The 11,218-nt window shown below is 50.3% G+C and overlaps 1 protein-coding gene across 1 annotated transcript; it reads right to left on the reverse strand.

Annotated features, from left to right (window-relative positions):
• Nucleotides 1-567: 567 nt before the first annotated feature.
• LOC308218517 (protein Wnt-4-like) lies at nucleotides 568-3,213 on the reverse strand (the record flags this gene model as incomplete). Its single annotated transcript, XM_080612696.1, is given in 5 exon segments — nucleotides 568-1,035; nucleotides 1,753-1,895; nucleotides 2,037-2,168; nucleotides 2,964-3,069; nucleotides 3,073-3,213. Coding segments are annotated over 5 exon segments (990 nt in total).
• Nucleotides 3,214-11,218: the final 8,005 nt, after the last annotated feature.

Raw genomic sequence — 11,218 nt, forward strand, 5'->3', positions numbered from 1 at the left:
GATCTCCCAATGATGTATAAAGAGCCCGTTGTTTCCATAAACCTAACTCACTCCCTTCTCTCTGGTGCCACTGCTCTATTGCACCACTCAGTGACCCCTCTGATGTCCAAGGTGGGTCCCTATGGCCCCCTGCTCTGCACTATGGTGTTTCTCACTTGCTGTAGCCCAGGTATCCCCCTGAGCATGAGGACTCCATCATGGCCTTTTCTCCTCCCAGCCCATGAGAAGGAGCAGAGCCAGGTACCCTCAGGTCCCAAATGCAGCCTCAGGAAGGAGCTGACATACACCTTTGGCTTTCCATTGCAGATGGTTTATTTTTCAAGCTGAAGGGTTTATTGGGCCTGCATTCTCCCACCCTCCACCTGGAAAAACAATTCAAACAACAAAAAGCCCAACGAGCCTGGCAAGGTGGTGCCATGCTGGGAGCACAGGGAAGCTGGTGGCACCCCTGGATCCAGGGCCTCCTCTCTGTCACGACAGCAGAACCCCACATCTCCTCCGCTCCCTCCAGGCTGTGTGTCTCCCCACGCCTTCCCCTGCTCCCCATGTCCCTTCCCAGGCTGTCCCTCAGCAGCAGCGGTGCACCTCCATGAGGTGCCGGCACTGCTTGCACTTGATGGTGCAGCACCAGCAGAACTCGCAGCTGCAGCGCTCCACCACCTCAGCCTGGGTCGTGCGGAAGCCCCTGCCGCAGCACAGGAGCTCACAGCCATCCATGGCCGCTGAGCTCTGGTTGCATTGGCGGCCTGAGGTGCCAAAGGCCCTGCGCAGGGTGTCCCAGTAACAGAAGTCTGGGCTGGCCAACAGGTAGACCAAGTCGTGAGCTGTGTAGGGCTTGAAGCAAGAGCTCTTGGGCACCAGGAGCTTGTGGGAACCAACCCGTTTGGGGTAAACTTCTGTCGCCCCCACAAACTTCTCCTTGAGGACGTTGCCCACCTTGCGGAAGGGAGGCATCACCTTCCAGCATGTGCGCACCTCACAGGAGCCCAACATGCCATGGCACTTGCACTCCACCTTCATGTGGGCCAGGAGAGCCTGAGGAGCAGGAGGCAGCTGCCAGTCAGACCTGGGACACCCTGACCCATAGTTCCTATGGCTGCTAGTGCCAGCAGCCACTGTACCTACACAACTCCATGGAGTGTGAAGGGAAGGGATCAGAGGAAGGCAAGGCAAGGCAAGGGAGTAAAAAAGTTTCTTTAAGCCAGGCCAGTTTGAAAGAGAAGAGGCTCCCCTCTATGGAAACAGGATGGGCATGTAAAAGAAACCCCTGATGCAGAGGAAGAGATGGGGACCTGCTGTGATCCATGGGGTTGTGGGGATGGGAACAGATCTGCTCAGAGCCAGAGGACATTCAGAGTACCAGATCTAACACTGTCCCCTGCAGAAGATGGTGGTTTTATTCAGGAGGGACTGAAGGAGCAGGGAAGCCCTGCAGAGCAGGATGGAGAAACTCATTTCCTTTGCAAAAAAAGGCCAAGAAAGGTAAACCACAGCTGAGGTCTGTGAGGAAAAGGAGACTGCACAGAGGTGGGTTAGTGAGGCTGGGACCCACATACACACAGGAGAGAAGCCAGCTCGGTGTGAGCAGCGCAGTGCTGGGCTGGGAAAAGGCAGCAGGACACAGACCTGCTCTAGGGACCCACGGCTGTCCCGAGCTGCTCCTCAAGGTAAGGGGGCGGGACCGAGCTCCACCTAGCCAGGAAGAAGCCCCTGAAGCCAGGCTTGTTCCCCAGCCCTTGTTCCTGCCCTTACCTTCCTCCCAGCCTCATTGTTGTGCAGCTTCATGAGCGTTCGGCTGGAGGAGGCACCGCGGCTCCTCTCTGGGTTGTCTACAAAGGCTTGAGAGAAAGTAATCCCGTAAGGCAGGTCATCAGAGCAGCCTGACCATTGGAAACCTGCAAAGGGAAAGCAGCCATGAGCTGGGAGGAGCAACCAAAGGGCTGAGAGCTGTGGAAAAGGGAGGTGACCCCTCCCCTGGTGAGGGTCTCCTACATGGACCTTCTCCTCTGCCCTCCCTCCCTGTCACCAGCCTCCACCTTCGGGGCTGACTCCTCGGACCTTGCGGTCGCAGCCACACCTCTCCAGCTCCCCGCGGCTGCAGGCACGAGTGACAGCAAAGGCAACGCCGGCCCCGGCAATGGCGTGGATGAAAGCAGACTCTCGTGTGCCTGCAGCGGGGGAAGACATGCCACCAGTCTGCGGAGGGGGAAGGCACTGATGGGACACGCTGCAGGGGAAAAGAGGTTGTGATTGCATACAGGAAAGATGTATTCTGATGGAGACACTGTAAGGACGCTTGCCTGGTGATGCTGTTCCTAAAGCTCTGGACCACTAAGGTAGACGGCTCTGTGGGGTCCTTCGGGACCCTTTGACACCACTCTCAATTCCTGGGCCAGGTGTCCTATTGTGGAAGACAACTCAGCAGCCACCAGAAGTGAAAGAGGAACCGTGGTGGGGGATGCCAGGGGCTGAGCCTCCCACACAGAGGGGTTTTTCAGGGAGGACCCTGCTGCCTTGTGTCTAGGAGCCAGATTCTTGCTCATAGCTTCTTTCATGGCTCTTCCCACCCAAACACATGCAAAATCTGTTCAGTGCTGTTCGGGGGCATAGGCAGACCCTTTTTTCTGGCCTGCAACAAAAACGGACTGCAGAGCAAAAGGTTTGATTTGAGCTACTACTCCAAAGGGCTGGGTTGGTCAGTCTGCACCAGCTGGTATCCACAATAGTCCATATGGGACCAAAAAGCCAAATCTGGCCAAATGAGGAAGCAGTTTAGCCAGAATACTAATATTTGTAATAACATATGCATTTGGTTCCATTTGCTGCATGTTGACAGCTATGATAGTATGTGGAGGAGGGTACTGGCCACTCTGGGTACACTAGCCCAGGAAAAGAGACAGTGTGTCAAGGAGACCTCGTGGACATACTGAAGGGACCCCCTGCACTGCCTCCCCGTCACTGACCTTGGATGGCCACCTTGCCGAAGACCTGCAGCCCCTGCAGCGTGGAGCAGTTCCACCACTGGGAGTGGAACTGGTGCTGGCACTCCTCAATGGCCAGCTCCGTGCCTCACCTCACTTCATCCATGGCTTCCACCTCCCTCTGGCAAACGTGGACCTGCTCTTTCACCAGCCCCGCCAGGCCCTCGCAGCCCCTGGGGTCCTGGAGGAGCACCTGCAGGGAAGTCTGCTTGGCCAGGTGCTCTTCCACCATGACCCCCCTTTGCTGTGCTCTTCCACATTTCCCTGCACAAAGAGATATGAAGAGTACTAGGGTTTATCAGTCATCCTTTCAAACCTGAGCAGCCCCTCTGTTGTAGCATGCTTTCCACCTCTCTCCTTGCCTTCCCAGCAACCTGCATCCCTAGATCTGTTGGGTCCTTGTTCCTGCTTTCTGGAGTCAGCTCTCCAGGGCAGCAGGCATGTTGGGATCTGCAGCATCAGGGTGTAGCCTCCGACACACGCCCCAGTAATCTGGTCTTACCTGCTACCGACTCAGCAGTGAGGAAATGCCAGGGGTTGCACTGCTCTTCACCAAGAGCTGAGCCTCCAAGGGACAGTGAGGGGCAGAGGTGTAAGCCCACCTTGGCATGGAGAGATGGAGTTCGTGGGCTGATGCACTGAGACCTGGTGAGGTGAGTGAACCTGGATGAGGGATGCTCTGGGGCTCATGGGCTAAGTGCCACCACGTTCTCCTTTTCTGGCACACATGGAAAAGCCAGGCTCAGGCAGGTGTGTGCACATGTGTGAGGGGTGAGGGTCGCAGAGGAGGGGAAACTTCCCATAGAGGCTATCAGAGACTCCTTTTGCAAAGGGAGGACACCTCCCCCCTCCCCAGTATATCTGCAAGCCTTTATCAACACCAAAGCCTCTACAGGAACTGGAGAGACCCAAAAAGCTGTGAGAACAAAGATCCCAGCAACTAGGAAATGAAAAAGGGTGGGTCCGGTTAAAAAAGAGAAGCACTAAAAAGGAGCAGGGTGAGATCAGTGGTTTGGGTGCTATTGTACCCTCCAAGGACTTATGAGCAGCAGGAACATATATCCCTTGGCGTGTCATTCCCTGAATGAGGAGGCAGTGTTGGCAGAACAAGGGAAGCAGGCAGTGAGAAAGTCAAACAGCAGCAGCAGCAGCCAGCAGGCGGAGGGGTTGGTCAAGGGCTGCAGAGAAAGCGGGATCCCACAGGCACAGCACCTTCTTCTCAAGGCAGCTGCTTCTGGCAAGGACTACTGTTAGGATTAGGAGTGTCCCCATGACCTCTGTCTTCTTCCAAGTATGCTGGGACTAGCAATGTAGAAATAGGACTTGAAGCAACAGAATGCCAGATGGGCTCTGCAGAAGGGCAGATCCCTTCCCAACATGCCTGGCAGTGCTAGGTCACAGATGTCCTGCTAAATCAGCCCTTGTACTTTCCTAGCACCGTGCCTCCTGTAGCTTTAAACTACAGGGACTGATATTTGTGGCAAACGTGCCTTTGCCTGCCACAGGCACTGACACCTCTTCAGAGCTCAGTTCTGTTGGGGTCCCTGCCACAAGCCAGCTGTGCTCAGCTGGCAGGAGCTCAGTCCCACAGCACCCAAGCCCATGGGACTGACAGGACCCTGAGCCTTTGCACTGCCTGATAGCTAAATCAGCTTTGCTCTCACTTCCCGTATTTCACTTCTACCTCCTGTTTAGCAGTATTCTGGGGAGGGGGATGTTTTAGTTTTCCCCTGTCAGTCCTGGGGGTCACTGTGTTAGCATGGGAGCAAAGACAAGCAAGTGTTCAGCACTATGACCCTGGGCAGGTCTCCTCATTTGCAAGGACATCTGGGTGTTGCTTCTTTCATGATTACGTTTGTTTTCATAGGATGGGTTTTATCTTAATCAGCTTTGGGTAGCAAGGTTCATTCTCTGTGGCCAGCCAGAAGTGCATCAGGAAGTGAGAAAGGCGAGGAGATGAGCTGCAGCATGACAGATGTAGAACTAGATATGGTGAGGCAGAGGATGGCTGTGATTTGGATGAACAAGTAGCCAAAGAGCCCACCTGGTCCTGTTTTGATTCCAGCTGCTTTCAGTTTTGGTGCTTGGATCAACAGCTCTGCAGTGACAGCAGTCGCTATCGAGCAAGCCTGCATGCACCTTTGGCTCTTCACCAGCACAGAGGTAAGTGAGATGGAAACACCTGGAGAGCTGGATGGTGTGGGGGCACTGGGCACTGGTCTCCATGAGAAGCTGCACGTGTGCTGCCAGACCTGACAATGGGGCCCTTGGGAAACCCTTTACACCTCTTTCAGTTGCCTGGTGAACCTAGAAGTGCAAGGCAAGTCTCAGTATTTACTCAGAGGATCCTGTTTTTAGGATCCTGTGATACTAAAAGCATGGGCAGACTGCAGAGCTTACTTGTCAAAGTGCCCACTATGGAAGTCCTGTTCCATGGGGCCCTCAGGAGATGAAGGGGGATGACACCTCTAGGGAATAGGCAGCAGCAGTGTGCAGCAGCAGTGTGACCAGACCTCGTGAGTTAAATATGGAGGTCTCAGCTTTGATGTCATCTATCTCTCATTAAAAAACAGCCATCCTAAGTCTTGAATGTCTTCACAGTTCTAATCATCACAATAAATTATCACAATAATCTAATTCCTTGGTTAGAAAAAAAAGGTGAAAAGTGGGGCTTAAATATCACCTACAGCAAATAAAAAGCATCCACATTTATGATAAAATGTACCTTCAATTTCTAAAGCAAAGTTGGGTGGTTTTGAGGTTCGGTGCACTCTTTGTTATTTCCTTTTGGTTTCAGATTTACTAAGCAAGATCATGCAGTTTGTGTTTTCAGCTGCTCTGCTTTGCACCCCAGTGTCACATTCTCTCTCTGCATCCCAAGGGCAGCCCCAAAGAGGTCCAGGGTTTAAAACACAAGTCTCTCTCAGAAACACTGACCTTGTGGCATGCTCAGCAAGCTTTTTCTTGCTGTCTTTTTCCACCTCATTTCTCAGCCCTGTGCGTAACCCTCTGTCCCACCATACTGTGCTCCTTTTTGCAGTGCTAGGAGGCAGTGTCTATAGGTGAGATAGTATCAAGAGACAAGAAGCCCAGGACCATACAATGAGATGCCAGGCACACATCACCTCAGGGCACGCTGCCTGTTCTGGATCCTGTATGCAAGTACAGTAGAGGTGGGTGAGTATGTGCTCACCCAAATCCCCATGGGTTTTGCAGGCCCTGTGGGGTCTCCGGGCCTGCCACCTCTTTTGCTGCCTCTGGAGAGAGATGCCCACCTTGGGCCCGATCTCTGGCTTGTCTCAGTCCAGCACCCCACACCAGTCAGGGCCCTGGGCAGTTCCCAAGTACCATGAGGAGGCACACAGAATTTAATCATAGAACAGTTAGGGTTGGAAAGGACCTTAAGATCGTCTAGTTCCAATCCCTCTGACGTGACTGTTGTTCAAGTGGGGCGGCCACAGGAAGGGAGCTGTGGGAGGGGAGGACAGTGCATTCTTTTCAACTGTGGTTTTGAGGTTGTCTGACCACCTTCCAGCATCACATTCTCCTCATCCATCACACAGTAGCAGCAGCCAACATTGCCCCCATCTCACACCTATACCTCTTTCTCCTGCAGTGGTGTTTTTTCTTCCTTCTAGTTTCTCCTCCCCTGCAGCAGTTGCTCAGAGGTGTGTGTGTGTCTGTGTGCACACATGTGCACATGCATGTGTCTTGTCTATGTCATTCCCCCTGCCCCCCCTCCCAGGGCAAGAATATTGGCAGCAAATTCATTTTCTACCTAAAATCAGAAAGAAACATCGGCCTAGACAGGATCTGTAAGTTTGAATTGCTCTTTTCTGTCCCTGCTGGAGAAGACCATGGTCTTGGCAGATGGCCTTCAGGGGCTTATATTGATCTTCACTGAGAGGTAAAAAGATGCTTCCTCCACCTTCTGGGCCACATAAGGTCAGTTACCAAACAGAAAGTTCCCTCAGGATCTCAAGTCAGTGTCTCATCGTGAAGAGAAGGATTGTGGTACCATTGCCTCCTTACACAGTTGCTGACTTGAGTCCCCTCAGCAGCTTTCACCTAGAGCAATGAGTACTTGAGGTTCTTTTAGAGCCAAACACAAAGAACATGGCCTGTGGCTCTCAGACATTGACCGACAAGGATAATCCAACCAGTTTCAGCTCCTTGATACCAACCTGCTTTACTCTTAGCTTTCTTTTTCAGTGAAGGAATCATAGATTCACAGGCTGGTTTGGGTTGGAAGGGACCTTAAAGATCATCCAATTCCAACCCCCTGACATGGGCAGGGACACCTTCCACTTGACCAGGTTGCTCCAAGCCCCGTCCAACCTGGCCCTGAGCACCGCTAGGGATGCGGCAGCCACAGCTTCTCTGGGCACCCTGTGCCAGTGCCTCAGCACCCTCACAGGGAAGAACTTCTTCCTAAGATCTCATCTCAATCTCCCCTCTCTTTTAGCTTAAAGCAATTACCTTTTAATGGTAAAAGGGCAGTCAAAACAGTACCTTCAGAGCTCTGCGGAGAAATGCTTTGTTCCCACAGCTTCGTCTTTCCAAAGACTGCGTATGTACACATCTCATTTCAGGTCTCTGAGATCTTGACTATAGTATCCATTATGTCAAATGTGAGACTCTCAGCTTAGTGTCAGTAACACCACCATAGAGGATTCTTACTTCAGTGCTTAAATCCACCCACCAACAAAAAAATCCCCTTGAAAACCCCAACCTATTTTCTGCTCTCAATGATCTTTGCTGCCAGTTTAGAACTCTGCTGCTTGGGCTCATATGTAAGGAAAGACCACCCAGAAAATAGAGAAAAGATGATGGTGGGCAAAACACTGAACAGATTTCTTGCACTGGTGTTCATGGCAGGAAAGCCTGAGAGATTTCCACAGCCGAAACTCTCTCTTAACTCCTTTAATCAAAGGGTGTTCTCTGATCATATGGTGGTAGGGATGGCTGTGGAGCAGCACGATGAACTAAACGGTGTCTGAAACCCCATAGCTCCTACCCCAGAGGTCAGAAAGCAGCTGAAGGGTGAATGACCTCACTAACTGTGGTGTAAAAACATTTGCCTAAAACTGCTTTTAAAAGCTCACTTGCAGACAGAGTTTGAGAGAAGGCTCTTGAGGGATTTCAGACCAGGGAGCTTGATGTCTGTGCTGAAAAAATTATAAGCTATAATAAAGGAGAAAAATCAATTGCCATGCAGTCACATCTAATTACTGGGGAAGAGTCATTATAGCTTTTATAAATGGATGCTGTGTCTCACAGTCCTTCTTTGAAGGAGCCAACAAGCACATGAACAGTGGCCCATGTGAATTTCCAAACGGGCTTTCCACCAATGGTGCTGAAAGAAACTGAAATAAAAGGTGCCTATCTGGATAAAAAGTGCCTACAAGATAGGACAGAGAATGAAGGCAGATGCTTGGTTTTCACGGTGGAGTTGTAAGACACCAGTGCTGGGGCTTGCACTGTTTGACTTATTCACCACGGATGAATAATAATAAAATAACAAATATATTGGAGAAATAAGATTATTCAAGTTAGGAAAGATGAGGCTTGACTGTGAAGAACTGCAGAGGTTAAGAGAAGTGTGAATGACTGGCCTTAAAATACCATCCTCTAACCAGGGATGAGAAAAGACAAGACAATCTGAACTGACTATTGCTCTTTGCAAGTGAGATCTACACCTACTCAATTCAACTCATCAACATTGTGTATCCTTTGAGCAGCCTGCCACAGGGCTCACAAAGGCTGCAGCAGAAGTGGAAAGGTGCTGAGAAGGGCAACAAGGATGTTCAAAAGAACAGAACAGCTCCTCTGTGAGGAACAACTATGAAGACAAGGACCCTTTAACCTCAAAAAAACAAACCAAAACCCAAAACAAAACAAAAAGAAGTTATTGAAGGGAATATGGCAGGCATTTATAAAACCATCTGTGATAAGGTGAAGGTGAATAGGGACATTTTTACCACTGTCTCTTCCAGCACTAAAACTAGGAACTGAATCTAGCAGGTGGTGATTCAAATAATAGTACACAGAAGTGGTTCTTCATCTGAGATGCAATTAAGCTTTGGAACTCCTTGGCATTAGATGTTGTAGATGGTAAATCTTACACTGACGTTTCACGTAAAATTGTGAAAGAAAAGTTCTCTCTCAAGTTCTTTATTGAATACCTCCTCTTGAACAGCTTGTCTGTGGAGACAAGTCACCTCCACCTGACATCTGGCTGGTCTGGGCACACAAGTTAGAGCAGGTTACGGTCTCTCTCAGAGACTCAGTCTCACTCACTTAATCTCAATCAAAATCCTTGAGATTTGTTAAGACATTCAATCATTTCACTTGAAACAAACATCCTTGCACATTTGCCTTGTCTTGCTGGATTATTTTACACTTTAAACTTAAGCAAGTCTTCACACAAAGCTTTCATCCACCAAGAAGGGTGTAATCCACCAAGATATAGCTTGACAAACCAACAGAAGTTCCTCTAAGAAACCTGTCATGGTGGTGGACCTGCCCAACAACACAAAAGGATGGGCAATTTGATAGCTGTCTGCTCTCTTTCATTAGACTTCCATTTTCATCATTTAACATATTGTTGCCAGAATGAACCTTTTCCTACCTATGAGGTTAGCACACACTTATGTCTTTAATAGATCCTCCCTCTAGATCTGTACATTGCCCCACAATGTCATCTAGAAGGTCTGACGTGCTTGTCATGGCTGACAAGTTGCTGACTAGCTTCCTTTTCCAGTAATATCAACCTTATGTAAAGATTTCCTCTAGACAGGAAATTCTACTTTCCTTTTAAAGTAGATCACAATCTACCGGGGCTCTGTGAGTGAGCCCCTATCTAACCCCTGCAAACAGCTGTGGGGGAACTGTGTCATACTTACCAACCCCTACTAGACTGTGACACCTTTGAGAGCAGATGTCTGGGTTTAGGATCATAGAATAATTAAGACAGTCTCTAGCCTAATTAAAATTAGTCTCTAGGAGCAGCTATGAGATCAGACAAGGTTACTCTGGACTTTACAGAGTCTGGTCTTGAAAACTTCCAAGGAGTGAGACTCCACACCCTCTCTATAAAATCTGTTGAAATGCCTGATTGTCCCCACAATGAAAATAGTTTGTCCTATATCCAGTCTGAGTCACTGTTACTTCAGTTTATGTCCATTGCCTCTTGTTCCCCTGCAATGCCTTACTGTGAGCAGCTAACTCTGTCCTGTTTCAGTAGCCACCTTGCAGGTATGGGGAGTGTGGTGGGTTAACCTTGGCTGCTCTATCACTTCCCTCCTCAAACGGACAGGGGAGAAAAATACAGTAAAAGACTCACGGATTAAGTACAGGGATATTGCTCAGCAACTACTGTCAAAGGCAAAACTGACACAACTTGGGGAAATGGGTTTAATTTATTAGCAATCAAATCAGAGTAGGATAATAAGAAACAAAACCAAATCTTAAAACATCTTCCCCCCCTGCTCCCTTCTTCCTAGGCTCAACTTTACTCCTGATTTTCTCTACCTCCTCCCCCCCCAGCAGCACAGGAGATGTGGAATGGCGGCTGTGGTCAGTTCATCACAGGTTGTCTCTGTTGCTCCTCCCTCCTCAGGGGAGAACTTCCCCTGCTCCAGCGTGGGGTCCCTCACACAGGAGACAGTTTTCCATTAACTTCTCCCACGAGTCTTTCTCATGGGCTGCAATTCTTCATGAACTGCTCCAGTGTGGGGCCCTTCCATGGCAGGAATCCTTCAGGAACAGGCTGCTCCAGCATGGGTTTCCTGGGGATGTCACTGCTCCTGCCACCAAACCTGCCCCAGTGTGGGCTCCTCTCTCCATGGGACCATAGGTCCCGCCAGGAGCTGCTCCAGCGCAGGCTTCCCACAGGTCACAGCCTCCTTTGGGCATCCCTCTGCTCCACCATGGACCTCCATGGGCTGCAGGTGGAATCTGCTCCAGCATGGACCTCCATGGGCTGCAGGGGCACAGCCTGCCTCACCACTGTCTGCACCATGGGCTGCAGGGGAATCTCTGTTCCAGTGCCTGGAGCAGCTCCTGCCCTCCTCCTTCACTGACCTGGGTGTCTGCAGAGTTGTTGCTCTCACACATTCCCGCTCCTCTGCTCTGGCTGCAATTGCTGTCATTCAGCAACTTGTCCCCTTCTAAAATATGTTATCCCAGAGAAGATACAACCATTGTTGATGGGCTCAGCCTTGATCAGTGGCAGG

This window comes from Psittacula echo, assembly GCF_963264785.1.
Source record: "Psittacula echo genome assembly, chromosome: 3".
Taxonomy (NCBI): domain Eukaryota; kingdom Metazoa; phylum Chordata; class Aves; order Psittaciformes; family Psittacidae; genus Psittacula; species Psittacula echo.